Source organism: Suncus etruscus, chromosome 18, assembly GCF_024139225.1.
Source record: "Suncus etruscus isolate mSunEtr1 chromosome 18, mSunEtr1.pri.cur, whole genome shotgun sequence".
Lineage (NCBI taxonomy): Eukaryota > Metazoa > Chordata > Mammalia > Eulipotyphla > Soricidae > Suncus > Suncus etruscus.
Window position 1 is genome coordinate 23,554,868 of NC_064865.1, and position 16,201 is coordinate 23,571,068.

Here is a 16,201-nt window from a genome sequence, read left to right on the forward strand (position 1 = left end):
TTTGCTTGACTTGGTCACCAGACCCAGGTTAGACTGAACATGACACATGACCGGTGTTAACATTATTAAAGCCTCTAGTACTCTAGTGCAGAAAGTCAAGATAAACTACTATAGCGTGGCACAAATAACTTTATCTAGTACAATCACTAATATGACTCAAACTACTTCCAGTGCCTTGCCCTGGACTTGCAAGCAATTCATAAGCACTATATACCCCAGGTATTTACTCTGCTGAGGCTGCAGAAATTCAAATTTGGCAAACTGTAAAGGGCAGGAATACATACTTCTGGGAACTTAATATCCTGCTATTTCTCTTAAGCATTGAAAGGGTGACAGAAATACTTTTGTAACTCACTATTTTTTTTTTTATTTAAACAGCTAGGTTTTTTTGCACTTGGATCTTTAAGAAAAAACAGAATGCCCAGAAAAAGAAAAAAATAAAATCCGCCTTACTCTTCAAGCCCTAGTTCTCCCGAGAACCAATGTCTGGCTTGCTTGTCTCTAGGTCTCTTTGCTTGTTTGCTTTTTCAAATTAGTGTTCGCTCTTGAACTTGTCTTTTGTTTTCTGCCCCATCCTTCTATGTAAGTTTCGTTTATTAAAAAATAATTTTACATGGGCTGGAGTGATAGCACGCTGCCAACCGAGGACAGACCCTGGTTCAATCCCAGGCATCCCATAAAATCCCTCGACCCAGCGAGGAGTCATTTCTGAACAAAGAACCAAGAGTAACCCCCGAGTGCCGCCAGGTGTGCCCCCAAAACAAAATAAAATAATAATCATCTCTCTGGGCCGGGGTGCTGATCCAGAGTCTATCTCCAGCCTGCCATAGGGATCCCCTGAACACACCCAAACTAATACACAGAAAAATGCAAAAGCGCAAGGCAAAAAAGTGCATCCCGGGGGGGGGGGGTTGAAAAAATGAAAAAAGAAAAAGTGCACCCTACAAAGCAAACGTGGCAGAAATGTGGTCAAGCCCCAAATCAATAGCTCACGTAGGGGTGGGGGAAATGACTAGCGCTCCCAAAAGACGGGCGCAAGTCTCCCGCCACGGATCAGGCGGCACCACGCCAGGCGCGCACGCCCGCCTCCCCACCCTCGCTCTCCTCCCCGGGAGAAGCGCGGGGCGCCCGAGCGCGCAGGCGCCAACCCGCCAAGAGCCGTAAGAGCCGCCACCGCGCCTGCGTACAGGCAGGGCCAGCGGCTGGACCGCAGGAGGGAGGAGAAGCGCGCCGAAATCCTTGAGGCGGGCTCAAGCGGGCAGGGGCGGCCTGCTCTTCCGGGAGAGCTGCGTGCCCAGGTGCAAGGCGAACAGGCGTTGCTGCGATGGCGGCAGGAACGCGGCTGCGCGTGGCTGCCGTCGAGACGAAAGAAGCCGAACCTGCCTTCAGCGGAAGGCCAGAACTCGCCCGCCGGCGGCAGCCTCCGCGGCGGCGAGATGGAACTTGGCGGGTGCGCGCAGGCGCGGTAGGCCCCCTCCACGTGCGGCCGGGCCGCCGCTCGTTCCGCGCGCTCTCAGGAGGCCCCACCTCCGGGCCTCAGCATCCTTCCGGGTGCCGGGAGCCGCCTAGCAATCTGGGGGTGGGGCTTGCCGGCTTGGCCCCGCCCTTGCTTCTTCCCATTGGCTCCGCGAGGGGGCGGGCGCTGGCCTCGCCTTCCTATTGGAACGCGGGAGAGAGCAGCGCTCCCATTGGCGCGTGAGGATTCGGGCACCAAATTCAAAGATTTTAAAAGTACCAGCTGGCGCCTTTTGGAGGCTGGAGAGCTCGCGAGCGCCGGCAAGCTCGCCGGTCGGCTGTATCGTCCGCCGCGGAGTCCGTGCACCTGAGGTGGCCGCGTCGCATCCTCCACGGGCATGAGCCGGGACCCCCGCGCCCAGCGACTCCTCTCCTGCTCCTGCTCCTGCTCCTTCTGCTGCAGCCGCCGCGTCGTGACAGCCGCCGGCCGCCGTCGGGCCTCGGAAAGTGAGTGCATGGAGGGACCGAGTGCCCGCGCTGGCTCGGGGGGAGGCGTCGGGGCCGGGAAGGTGGTGCAGGGAAGCCTCTAGCCTGGCTTGGGGGACCCCCTGGGGCGCCCTTGCAGCCCCGACCCCGCTGCCCTTTCCAGCCCTTGCAACCCCTGACAGTTGGCCCAGAGCCGCGTTCCCCACTCTGCCCCCCGATGCATCCTCCCTCGCCCCCTTTTGCATCCTCCCGCGTCCCCTTTTTTGCAGCGGGGACCCCCAAGGCCGGCCCCGTGCGGGCGCCCTGGCGTGGCGGGCGCGGGAGACGCTCCCACTCGCTCTTATCTCCCGCCAGCGCCGCCCGCGCCCTCCGGGGCCACAGCGCCGACCCCCGGGGCTCGAACCCGCCCTGCGTCTCCCGCCAAAAGGACGAGCCCCCGTGCTCCTGGGCCCCTGGAACCAACCCAAGGGGGGGTAGCCCTCCGAATTGGGCTCTTGCATCTGCTTTCTCTTACTTTTATTTCCCCCTGTGAGGGAAAAGCCATTTCTTTTGTCCCCGTTCCAGGTCCCAGGGATTCTGACCTCATCCACCCTGGTTGGGGACTGGAGGAATTGAGGATTCCCCTGCACTCACCTCAGACCACCCCAGGTTTGCATTCATGTTACCCCAGACCCCCCAGGTTTGCATGCATATTAGATGTCTTTTTTGAATAGCTGCAACTTGGAGAGGAGGAATAAAAGCACAAAGTGCAATCTTTTTTATTCTGCTCTGGTGGGTTCATTTTAGCCCCATCAGAACGTGCCCCCCAACCCCAATTTTCAGAGTTAGCCTTGGGAGCTGTAAGGTTTGGGTCGCCCAACGAGGTGGCTTTCTTCCCCCGGAAGCTACCCAGAAGACACCAGAGAGGACGGGATCCCTATTGCTAGGTTTGAAGGTGGTTCAGCTTATTTCTTAGGAGATCTCGAATCCTGAAGGCGCCCTGGAAATTCTGAGGCTCTGGTATCCATTAGGGGTCTGGATGGTGTGATGGCTATTTCCAGCTTCTTCCACAGAGATAGTTTTCTTTCTTTCTTTCTTTCTTTTTTCCTCTGACTCCTTAAATTTTCTTTGCTTTCTCAATGAGAGGAAATGAAACAGGCTCATTGGAAATGGGCTTTGTTAAAATTTTCTCTTAGGGTCTCTAACTGATTTGCAGTTTCAAGGCCTTTAGTTTCTAATCTAGCCAGGCCTGCTTTGGTGCACACGGAGAGTGTTGGTTATATGGAGGTTACAGACCCTCCTTATTTTACACTGGAATCTTGCTGTAAAGCTTTTATATTTTATTTTAAACACCCCAGTCTATTTCTGGTATTTTTGTCTTAGGTGTTAGTTCTTTTTGGAAAACTAAATAGAAGGTCAAATTTTTGTCCAGCTGACCAGAAAACCACTTTTTTCCCCGATCATTGGGCTGTAAATGGGAGGTTTGAAGCTGTAGTGTGTGGAGTCCTTTATTAAGAATCCATGAAGTACTTGTGTCTGTCTCCATTTTAGAGAAAAGGGAAGGGGCTGAAGGACATTCCATGATCTCTGAGCTAGTTTTGCCTCTGGATCTGATTCAGGGGAAACTAGATGATACTACCAGTGGGATGTTTCTGGCTGCTTTTTAGTGTTCTTGATGGGCTGAACAAAGGAAACACATTCAAATGAAATCGTTTACTATTAACTAATGGCTGAGGGCCCATAAGTAGAGCCTGACTGTAAGCAGGTAGAGTGAGAGAGGATCCTAGGATGGAAGCCATTCCAAGGTGGGTGTTAACACACACCCAGACTCCACTGTTCTACATGGCAGTTTCCCTGCAGTGGACAGCTTTTGGGGTTTTTATTTGTTTTTTGTTTGTTTTTACTTTGAGGACACACAGCAATGCTCGGGTTATTCATGGTGGGATGCCAGGGATCAAACCCTAGTTGACTGCTTGCAAGCTTCATATCCTAATATACTATCTTGCCCCTGCACGGTACTATTTGAGATGCTGGAGACACTCGAGTACCCTAAAACTAACAGATTTGAGGAGAGTGTATGCCCTCCTTATGCCCTGTTTTTTTTTTTTTTTTTTTTTTTTTTACTTATGATACTATATATGAATAATGAATGGACCTCATTTTGAAGGGATGTGGGAGGGATGAGGTAATGAAGCGATAAAATCATTTCATTAAGATTAAATGATTTCAGGGGCTGGAGAGATAGCATGGAGGTAGTGCGTTTGCCTTGCATGCAGAAGAATGGTGGTTCGAATCCTGGCATCTCATATGGTCCCTCTAGCCTGCCAGGAGCGATTTCTGAGCATAGAGCCAGGAGTGACCCCTGAGCGCTGCCCGGTATGACCCAAAAACCAAAAAAAAGATTAAATGATTTCATTAAGAAATGACTGATTCTGAGTCTAATGCAATGCATCTTTTAGAGCCAGAGGAGATGTAATACTCTCAAAGACAAAATAGAAGTGTGTTAGGTAGACTTGAGCTTAGAGTGGTGAGAACCCAGACAATTAGCAAAAATTACTGCCCTGTGTGTGTGTTCCTAGTTGAGATGAGCAATAAATAGTACAGCGGTAGGGCGTTTGCCTTGCACACCATGGACCCAGGTTCAATCCCCAGCATCCCATATCTTCCCTTGAGCCTGCCAGAGGCAATTTCAGAGGAGTAATCTCTGAGCACTGCCAGGTGTGGCCCAAAAATCAAATTAAAAAAAAGTCAATTATTAAATCCAAAGCAAACTTGTTTTCTGCTAAATGAATGGACTACTATATGGCAGGGATAGAGAGGGTATAGTCCATAGAAATGATTTCATCGTGTCATTACTAACCCACATCCCTCCATAGCCTTTTGCAACAAAAATAAGATCCATTCATTATCATATACAGTATCAATAAGAAATATTTTTCTGCTGTATGTGAATCATAGTTATCTTTAAATTTAAACATCTCTATCCCTCCTTTCACTTTCCTTCATTCCTTCCCTCCCCAGTATTTCCTTTGTTGATGTGAGAACCAGTGGTGGTTCTCAGGCTGAGGTTCTCAGCTGCTCTTTGTAGCTGAAGCACACGAAGTTAGGATTATGGTTGTTATAATCCTAATCCCCAGGGGGTTCTGTAAAGTTTATTTATAGTGCTCACTTTCTAGTAGTTGGATTCACATCTTTAAATTGAGGCACTGGAATTTAGGGTCCTAGAAATTGCAAACCACAGATATACCAGGGTCACATTTGCACAAGAGGGAGCAAGGGATTTGAATTTATTACAATGTTCTAAACCAGGGGTTTCAAACTCAATTTACCTGCGGGCCGCAGGAGACAAAGTCGGGGTGATCCTTGAGTGCAAAGTTAGTAGTAAGCCTTGAACATTGAGGGGTGTGACCCAAACAACTAAAATAAAACAAAACAAAGATTCCTCTAGGGCAGGGCCACAAAATGTACAGAGGGGTTTCAGACCCCTGTTCTAAACCCTGTACTATTCCCATCTCAAATTCTTTTTTTTTTTAACAGTTTTGTTTAGTAATGAATATTTTTCCAGTGCCTGAATAACAGTAAGCAGATAAGGCTCCCTTTTAACCAATTAACGTAAAGGTGTGTCCTTGTTGATGGCATCTTTTTAATCCCCTGAGATAAAATGTCTTGTTACTCATATTTAGTCTTGAGGGAAAATAGAGACAAACTCTTGAAATTGTCACTCTTTTGAGTAAGAGTAAACCACTTGCCCTTCAGTCAATTAGGAGGTTGAAATTTGTATTTTGTCTTTTATATCCTGGAACTCTGGTGCCACTCACACTTTGTAGTTTTCTCAGGAGTGACCCCTAGTGGCTCTAGGGGGAAACCGTAAGTCATGTTGTGGACCAAACTGGGTAGAGCATTCTCTGGCCCTAGGTATTGAAATGTCAAAAATCTGCCTTTAAAGTAACTTTCTGTCCTTTTGCTAGAGAGGTTTTACTCTAAGTAAAAGTGATAGAAATTAATATGGCTTGGGCCCGGAGAGATAGCACAGCGGTGTTTGCTTTGCAAGTAGCCAATCCAGGACCAAAGGTGGTTCGATCGAATCCCGGTGTCCCATATGGTCCCCCGTGCCTGCCAGGAGCTATTTCTGAGCAGACAGCCAGGAGTAACCCCTGAGCTATGACCCAAAAAAAAAACAAACAAAAAAAAGAAATTGATATGGCTAGAGACCTAGCCATTGATTGCCCTGTGACCCAAAACCAACTTCTCCCTCACCAAGAAGAGATAAACAGATAATTTCACAGCTATGTGAAACAATACAAGGATGATACAAAGTAATCAAATCTATTCCTATTGAAGTATGTGTCTGGGGCCAAAGTAATAGCACAGTAGGTAGGGCATTTGCCTTGCACTCTGGCGGCTGACGTGGGTTCGATTCCCAGCATCCCAGATGGTCTCCAGAGCATAGAAGTGACTCCTAAGTGCAGAGCCAGGAGTAACCCTGAGCCCTACCAGGTATGGCACAAAAACAAATCAAAGAAGTATGTATCTGGAGATTTTGCCATTTTTAAGTAAACATGTTCTTTTCTTTTAGGTAATAAAGAAGAAAGCACCCCTCTTTCAGGCACCATGAAGTGTGATTTTAACTGTAAGCATGTTCATTCTGGACTGAAATTAGTAAAATCTGATGACAGTGGAAAACTGGTTTCATGTTTGCCTTCATCTTTGGACGGTTCCTATAAAGAATGCATGAAAGACTGTAAAAGGTTATCTGACATAGGATCTCCAATTGTGAGGAGCCTTGGGACTGTAGAGCTTGAAACAAAAAACAAGGTCCTGCATAATAAGGAAAATGAACACGTGGAACAAACATTTAATAGTGCAAAGAAAGTAGACTTGGACACCAGTTCACTAGGACCCTATGAAGATAGTGGATATTCCTCATTTTCTCAACAAAGTGACCTCAGCGATCATGATGACTGCAGCTTGCCCCTGGAAGAAAATATCATTGACAGTCCACAATCTTGTCTGCTACATACCCAAAGCCCAGGCCAGTATCCCAATAAAAATTTGCTGCCAGCTCTTCATTTTGCAAAAGTGGTTTGTTCAACATTAAAGAAGAATGCCAAAAGAAATTCAAAAATAGACCGTGAGAAGATGAAGGAACTTATATCCTATGGAAATAATAGACTGCAGAATATAATTGGTAGAAAAATGGGCCTAGACTGTGTAGATATTCTCAGTGAACTCTTACGCAGAGGACTCCGACATCTCTTAAAACATATTTTAACCCATCTCAACTATATGGACTTAATCAGGTAGGTATTAGTATGGTACTTTGAATGTTTCAATATAACCCTGATGGTTTTTGCTAGAAGCCTCAGGATGCATTAAGAGATCAGTTGCTGTTTGAGTTGGGATATATTTTTTACCATTACGTGCCACTAAGATGAAAGATAAGTTTGAAGTACGTGTTTAACCTAGTTATTTCAAACTACATGTGTAAGCTCTCAGAAAGCCGCTTATTAGATTGGAGCATTTGTAAAACAACCTGTTTAGTGTAGAGTTCAGTAACTTGCATTGTAACTTGTCAGATGTTAATGTCTGGCATAGCAAGAAAATCAAAATAATTATGAAGATTATGAAGATAGTTTCACAGCTGTTGGATTGATTCAACTGGATGTCAGGAAGTTTATTGGCTCAGAATACTTAAAGTACTCTTTGTCAAAGGCATTCATTGGTCTTTATTACTCTGTGACCTAAGGATCAGTTGTTGGTTACCTTCATAAGAGATAATTTACATAACAGGTTTTACTTTATTTACATAACGTGCTTTGGAACTTGATTTTTACTGATAGTTGTTCAGATGCACTTGATGAGGATCCTGAAAGAAATAATAGAATCCCATGCCTCTATTTTCGACCAGCTTGATTCCATACACTTAACACGGTTTTGGGCACTGTTTTTAATTGTTTGTTCATCTTAACTCTAATATTTTAATTTATAATTTACTTTTCAGTGTATCTAAAGTGAGCACAACTTGGAAGAAGATTCTAGAAGATGATAAAGGAGTGTGGCAGTTATATAATAAAGCAGTACAACAAGTTGCTGTAAGTCTTTCAGTTGATGTTTTCTAGCACAAGGGTTTGGAGGGAGAACCCAGGCAACAAATGTTTGCACATTTAGCTTGCTTGCCAGAATCTTACCAGGCATCACTCCATTTCTTTTACTTCTTGGTTTCCTCTAAAAATGGAATCTTCAAAGAGTATCAGAAGGAAATTACTATTGCAGGGAGTTGACCAGTTAACTAATTTATAGCCATTTGTGTGTACTTCTTCAGTTTTTAGATAAATAGTATGAATTCCCAACATGGTGGGAGTTCTTTTATTTTTTTGGTTTTTGGGGGTCACACCTGGCAGTGCTCAAGGGTTACTCCTGGCTCTATGCTCAGAAATCGCCCCTGGCAGGCAAAGGGGACCATATGGGGGGATGCCAGGATTGGAACCACCGTCCTTCTGCATGAAAGGCAAATGCCTCACCTCCATGCTATCTCTCCAGCCCCTATGGGAGTTCTTTATATAGATGATGGTTTCCTTTGGGGCATATTTCTGAAAATCAAGATCTAGATATTTAAAAACTTATGCCTAAGTTGTTCAGACTTAAGTCCAAATTTGTGTTGCTACTCACTATGTAACTTTACTTATTTATTTATTTATTTTGATTTTTGGGTTACACCTGGCTCTGCGCTCAGAAGTTGCTCCTGGCAGGCTCAGGGAACCATATGGGATGCTAGGATATGAACTGGGGTGCTGTGCTATTGCTCCTGCCCCAGTTGTGTAACTAGATAAATAATGCTTATATTCTTCAAATTCAATTTTTTTTTTATTAATAAGCTGGTATTTGCAGAAAAAATTTTAATCTAAAAGTTGGTTTGTGTCCATGGCACTGATAATGGTACTTTAACATACCTATTGCCTCCTACTGTTGGTAGGAAGAAAAGATTTTTGTTTATGTTGTTTTTGTTTTTGGTTGTTTGGTTTTTTTTTTTTAGTTGGGGGGTGTACACCTGGTGACCAGAAATAGCTCCTGGCTTGGGGGACCATATAGGACTCGGGATAGAACCACGGTCTGTCTTGGGTCAGCTGCATGCAAGGCAAACACCTACTGCTGTGCTATCACTCTGGCCTAGTTTTTTAGTCTTCATAAAGAAATCTTGTATAAAACACTGCTTCTTGTGTACTTAAAGTTTCTGGGTCTCAATTTCTATTTTCATACTAGGTATTAAATGGCTGGCTATGGTTTTTAGGCATGTGTAGGTAAATTGCATGTAGAATTCCTTTACATTTACCTTTTTCACATATAAGTTTTCAAAATGCTTGATTATACAGAATATAATAAAGTATCTTCGTCCTTTGAATTAGGAGAAGAAGATTAAATTTTCGCCACATGCTTCCACTAGAGAATATGTTATGATTAGAACTGCATTAGCTTCTGTTCAGAAATCAACAGCCCAGATTCCACCACAAAAAGAAGCTAGAACCAAGTTATCCAATTCAAGTGGTCAGAAAAATTCTTACAGTCGACACAATGAATTTTCTGAGGTAATTTTTAATCAGTAAATTTGAAACATGGGGCATTTAGCATTAAAAAGATTGAGGTTGTGATATAGAGAACTCTATTGTATAAATAGAACATTCTAATAGGAATTTGTTGGAGAAGGGCTTCTGTCACCTTTATTCTAGTCACAGAAAAATGTTGGTTTAGATACATTTATAATTGTTTATAAAGAAATCATTCATAATTCATCCACCAAATGGGCCCGAACAATAATACAGTGCATGGTGTCCTTTCCTTGCATGCAGCCTGCCAAGGTTTGATCCTGGGTATCCAATATTGTCCCAAAACCACTATGAATGATCCTTGAGCAGTGCCAGATGTGGCCAAAAAGAAAGGCAAACAAAATATCAATCTCCCTACCACATTAAACTAATATGAATAGATGTATTTTTGTGCTAGAAATAATAGATGTCATTTGACATTGTTCTTGAAAATTCAGTGATTCTAAGATCTTTGTAACACTAAAAATGCAAGGTTTTTTTTTTTTCTAAACCACAGGCTTTGCATTGGAGAAATAGAACAAGAGCTTGGCTTGTATTCAGCTGATCCATGTAGCAAATAGGGAATAGACATCAGGCCATTTAGCTTTTGGTGTTATCTCAATTGTGACTCTAGTGTTTTCTTATAGGAGTTGGGGGAAGGCTTAGACATGCTCTTCATATTTTAACTAAATTCATCACATACTGTAACTTGCTCATGATTTTCTCTGTAGGTTGCCAAGACTTTGAAAAAGAATGAAAGCCTTAAAGCCTGTATTCGCTGCAACTCACCTGCAAAATATGATTGTTATTTACAACGGGCAACCTGCAAGCGAGAAGGCTGTGGATTTGATTATTGTACAAGGTGTTTGTGTGATTATCATACCACCAGAGACTGCTCAAATAGCAACCCCCTAAAAGCCAATTATAAGATGGGTCCTCTGCCTGGTACTAAGATAAGCAAGAAGAATTTAAGACGATTGTGACCTCATTAAATCAGTTGTGTCCGATTGCGAAATTAGTTAGAAAATATTGGATTTTACTTTAAGAGTAAAAATATATATGATTTTTCATCTTACGTTGAAATCAGTCTAAAACATGGGAGTATTTTTCCTAAGAATTTTGTAATATACTAAAAAAGTGAAATTCTCATATTAAATGTGATTGAAAAAAAAGGGAAGAGACTAGTTATTTGATATATTTGATTGAGGGAAAAACAACTGATTAAACTTTGACCAAGGAGTAAGTCAAGCTGTATAATTTTATCTAGACATTCTTCCCATTCCCTAGCATTTGAGGATTTTATTTGTGATACCAGTTGAAATACCTAATCCCAGATGTTAAGGGTTTTGTCATGTAATTTTCTGTGTGTTTCCTTGTTGAAAACCTGTTCTTTGTGAAATCTTATTTGTGAAGACATTTTAATGATATATATGTATGTAAATATTTGTATATTTTTCTATGTCACTATGTCTCTTATATATGCACATAAGAGTGAACTTTTGTATGTTGTGAATAAAATTTATTATAAACTTAGTTTATGTGAAGCTTTATTTTCAGAAGCCTTATCCCTGGAAACCAGTGATTAAGAGCACTGACAGCATTTTGTATGTGAGGGAAGTCTGTTCGTCTGCTGGGTGGGTGAAGCTCCTGATCCCACTGTTCTTCCCAATCCTTTTTTATGGAATTGGTTCCTTCAAGCATCTCAGAATGATGAGAAATAAAAAATTGTGTTCAGCACTGTATTAAACCCTAAGATAAAATCATTTTCCTCTCCAAAATAGATATGAAATAAAATATTATCTTTGGTAATATAGAGCATTTTGTACTAATAAGAGTTCATATTTGGGGGGTATTGCTTTTTTTTTTTTTTTTTTTTAATTGAGGCCATTGTCTTTCACAGTTGTATTTCAGGTATTTAGTGACAGTGAATTTGGGCCATTCCCACCACCAGTGTTGACCTCCCTCCATTATTTCCCACATGCATACCAAACCTCCACCCCTAAACCCCCTGGACTACTAGTGTAAAAGGTCCATTTTGTGTTTAGCTCGTTACAGTTTGTGTCTCTTGATTCTTTTGTTGACTTTGGCTTGGGTATTTAGATCTGACCTCTTTATTTTTCCATTAATGTTCCTGAGACCACTTGGCCCTGGGCCCCATCCACTCTTTTCTTTTCTCAATTTGTAAATGACATAGAAATATGAAACAGAACAAAGTGATTCAAGTTCTATGATTCTATGGAATAGTTGGAGCTACTATTTAGACTATAAAAGAATGGGGGGTGGGGCAAGTGTGTGTTTTTTTGTTATGCTTAGGCACATCTAACGTTGGGGGGGAAATTAGAAAGAAAATTCCACTGGCCTAAGAGATACAGGGTGTCTCCACCCATGAAGTATACTGTTAAAAGACCAACTACAAGCTCCGGGCATGTTGGTTGGTCAACCCCAATGTCTACGGTCCCAGAAAAAATTCTGCTCAGTTGCATTTGACAAAGTCATCTGTGTAGTTTTCTTGGTTTTTGTACAGGTCCTAGGATAAAATCTTTGTGGTCCCAGGGGGAAGTTCTGGTTAGTCTGGGTTGTAGACAGTCTTTTGTAAATAGAGATAATGGTTCTTGTAAAGATCCTTTGGCAGTGTCTTCTGATTTCATCTCACCATTGGGTGGTGGGATAGGGCAACCTGCCTTTTGATCAAGTTTCTGTTTCCTCATTGTTTTATGGGCCTACCCTGGAGCAGGTTGGTACCAGGGCGGCATCTGCCCCCCCCCCCTCAGGTGGAGTTTAAATCCTGGTGCTGGTGCCATAATCTGTGCTGGTAAAAATATTAGGATCTGAGGTTCGGGGTTGGATGATCGATGTTGGAATCATTGAGGCCTAAATCAAGTCTCCATGACAAATGCTCAGGGTGAAAGGCAGCCCTGCACATGAAATGTTCCCCATCCGTATTAGATAAGAACTCCTTTTTATATGTAAGATTTCCCCGTTTTAGTGTGTCTATGCAAAATGAAACACACAAAAATGCCACACACATGATACTCCTGGTGCATATGGGGATAAAAATAACAAGTTAAGCAAATTTTGCAACCTGATTGTAACCTGAGCTCATAACCCAACAACTTTTCAACAAGAATTTACTACTAAGATCCAAAGCAGGTATGGGGGAAGCTACCTTCATATGTGGAAATAGACACTAAGAATTATAACTATTAAAAAAATACATCTACAGAAGCATACAAAAGAAATATAGAAATCACTGTAAGTCTTTTGAAATAGGGGGTGCAGAATCCAGGCACAGTTTCATCCCATCCAGTAATCTTAGGGAGTCTGAGAGAGAAATGGTTTATAGAAGTCGGGAATCAAGTAGTGTCCCTGAGCTGAGGGTCTCTCAGGATCCCTTAGCAAGCAACAGTCTGCAGTGGGGGGAGGTGGGAGAAAAAGGACCGCATAGAATGGGTCTGCAGGTACTTCCTGGGGTTGAGACATAGGCTGGGAGAGTGTCCTTTTACTTTGCGAGTCGGCTGGCAGCTTGCTGGGGTAGGGTGAAGTTTCTGATCCCTGAAGAGTTCAGAACTGAGGGTGAAAAGGATTAAATAGGGGGAGATCAAGGATCAAGGTTGAGGGTAAGAGGATAGAAGAGGATTTGTAAGGTGATGAATAGGGGGGATTGACGAATATCATATAATAGGAACTATATACAATATATCAGGGATTATGTATAATACAGACTAGAGAAGCATAGAGGAGTCCATACACACACACACACACACACACACACACACACACACACACACACACACACACACACATATATTTATAGGTTACAGTTGAAGAACTGACCCTATGGAATGGGTCTGAACTCTTAAAAGAAATGAAATGAGGCCAGCACAATGGAAGTGGGGATAGGGGAATTTTGCAGCATCTAGGAAATTAATTGATGGTGGGGATAAACTGCTAGATAAAAGCTTCTGGGGTTAGAATGTGCATGGAGCATTTTTAGAACAATCATAATTTTCCAATCAAGGATACTTAGCAATATGTTAGTGGGAAAAGCCCATATTTTGATTATTTTACTTTATTTTAAAGTTGGTTGGGCTTTGTGTGTGTGTGTGTGTGTGTGTTGTGTTGTTGTTGTTGTTGTTGTTGTTGGGTTTTTTGGGGCCACACCCGGTGATGCTTAGGGGTTACTCCTGGCTATGCTCTCAGAAATCGCTCCTGGCTTGGGGGACCATATGGGACACTGGGGGATCGAACCGCCATCAGTAGTTTTGGGTCTGGGTTAGCCGCATGCAAGGCAAATGCCCTATGCTGCGCCATCACTTCGGACCCTAAAGTTTTTTTTTTTTTTAATTAAGTATTTTCAGAAAATGTTTTTTCTTCCATTTTAAACACATATAACATTATTAAATTATATTAAGTACATATATTAACTATAGATCATAAAGGCACTTGATATTTTTTAATGTGGTAAGGATTTATATGGAAACTTTAATTTTTTGTTATTATAAATAATGTGAAAAAAGTGCTCCTATTTTCTCTTTCAACCTTTGTAATTTTCCCTTAGGACAGTGCTTCTCAATTATTTTCTGTCATGACCCCCTAGGAAGAAGAAAACATTTTTCGCACCCCCCCCCCGCGTGACTGTAAATAGTATCTTTATTAAGAAAACTTTAACTTGCAAAACAAAGATATATAAAATATTTGAGCTGATTTTTGAATCAGAGGTGTTGTCTGGTTAAATGGCTACAATGAGCCCGTTTTGCAATGCATAGCTTTTAGAAGCGGACACAGAAATTCTCAGCTCCAGAGACATACAGAAACATAAACACAGGGTTTAGCTTGTTATGACAGTGTTTGCCTAGGTCAAACGCACCCCCCTTTAGGAAGCCTCACGCCCCCCCCCCGGGGGCGCGCCCCACTATTTGAGAAACACTACCTCAAGATAACTTCTGAGAAGTCAAGAGAAGTCAAAGGAGCTGAATTTATTTTTTTGAGGTTTTTTTTTCCACAGATAAAGTTCATTATTGAGTTAGTCATAAAATGACTAAAATAATAGCTTCACCAGTGGGCATTAGCTGCCACCAATGTCAATAGTTTCCCTCTTACCCTCCTTGATGTCCTCTTGCCTCTGGACCAGCCTTGTCTTTACTCTCCTTGTCACTCCTTCTTCTTTTGCGGGGGGACGGGGGGGCACACCCAGCATCACTCAGAACTCCTGACAGGCTCCTAGAACTATATGGTGTGCCTGGAATCAAACCCAACCCTGATTGGTCCTGTACAAAGCAAATGTCCTGCTCGCTGTGCTATTGCTCTAGCCCTCTCCTTTTTGACAACATTGTGATTTGAACTACTGTTAATGAAGGGGTGTCATACATGTCCCTTTCATAGTAGAGCTTTCTCTACTCAGCTGCACTAGCTCTCTGTGGCAATCTTCCTACCATGGACTGGTCCTTCTAATATCCTCATCTCTACTGTCTCCAGATATCCCCACAATGTCTTATTTACCTTATAAACCACTCTCTGATTCATTTCACTCAGCATAATATTCTCCATGTCCATCCATGTATAAGGAAAATTTTATGACTTCATTTTTCCTAACAGCTGCATAGTATTCTATTGTGTAGATATACCACTGTTTCTGTAGTCACTCCTCTGTTGCTGGGTAAATGGATTGCTTCCAGATTCTGCCTACTGTAATAAGTGCTGCAATGAATATAGGAGTGAAGAGGGCATTTCTGTATTGCTTTTGTGTTCCCAAGGTATATACCTAGGAGTAGTATTGTTGGATCATAAAAAAGCTCAATTTCCAGGTTTCTTTTTTTTTTTTTTAGCTATATTCATATTGTTTTCCAGAAAAGCTGGACTAGATGGTACTACCACCAGAAGTGAATGAGAGTTTCTTTATCCCCACATCCATGCCAGCACTAGTTCTTGTTCTTTGTGGTGTGTGCCATTCTCTGTGGTGTGAAATAATTTGCATCTTCCTGATGATTAGTGATATTAAGCATTTTTTCATATGCCTTTTGGCCATCTGTATTTCTTTGAGAAAATGTCTATTCATTTCTTCTCCCCATTCTTTGATGGGGTTAGATGTTTTTCTTGTCTATTTTTTTGTTTGTTTGTTTTTGGTTTTGGGTCACACCTAGCAGCACTCAGGGGTTACTCCTGGCTCTACGCTCAGAAATCGCTCCTGGCAGGCTCGCTCAGAGGACCATATGGGATGCCAGGATTCTAACCGCCGTCCTTCTGCATGCAAGGCAAACAAATCCCTTACCTCCATGCTATCTCTCCGGTCCCAGGTGTTTTTCTTATTTGGTTCTGCCAGCATCTATATATCTTTATTTAGGGGAGGGGCACACCTGGAAGCATTCAGGGGTTACTCCTGGCTCTGCACTCAGAATTCACTCCTGGCAAGCTCGGGGAACCATATGGGATATCTAACCGGGATCTGTCCCAGTTCGGCCACATGCAAGGCAAATACCCTACCACTATACTATCTCTCCAGCCCCTTGTATCTCTGATATTAGCCCTTTATCAGATGTGTATTGGGTGAACAGTTTCTCCCATTCTGTGAGTGGCCTTTGCATCCTATCACTGTTTCCTCTGAAATGCAGAAGCTTCTCGGTTAAAGGTAGCCCCATTTATTTATCTCTGCTTCCACTTGCTTGGACAGTGATATTTCCTCCTTGAAGATACTTTTAGTTTCA

General features: G+C 42.7%; 1 protein-coding gene across 1 annotated transcript; it reads left to right on the forward strand.

Moving 5' to 3' along the window:
* Positions 1 to 6,516: 6,516 nt before the first annotated feature.
* FBXO5 (F-box protein 5) lies at positions 6,517 to 10,488 on the forward strand. The gene is made up of 4 exons (XM_049765431.1): positions 6,517 to 7,220; positions 7,922 to 8,012; positions 9,324 to 9,503; positions 10,232 to 10,488. The coding sequence occupies exons 1-4, from the start codon at positions 6,532 to 6,534 to the stop codon at positions 10,481 to 10,483; spliced, it is 1,212 nt and encodes a 403-aa protein (XP_049621388.1). The 5' UTR covers positions 6,517 to 6,531; the 3' UTR covers positions 10,484 to 10,488.
* Positions 10,489 to 16,201: the final 5,713 nt, after the last annotated feature.

Coding starts and splice junctions, on each gene's coding strand:
- FBXO5 (XM_049765431.1), top strand. CDS start 6,532: ATGAAGTGTGATTTTAACTGTAAGCATGTTCATTCTGGACTGAAATTA. Junction 7,221..7,921: donor AACTATATGGACTTAATCAG/GTAGGTATTAGT, acceptor TTTACTTTTCAG/TGTATCTAAAGTGAGCACAA. Junction 8,013..9,323: donor AAGCAGTACAACAAGTTGCT/GTAAGTCTTTCA, acceptor CCTTTGAATTAG/GAGAAGAAGATTAAATTTTC.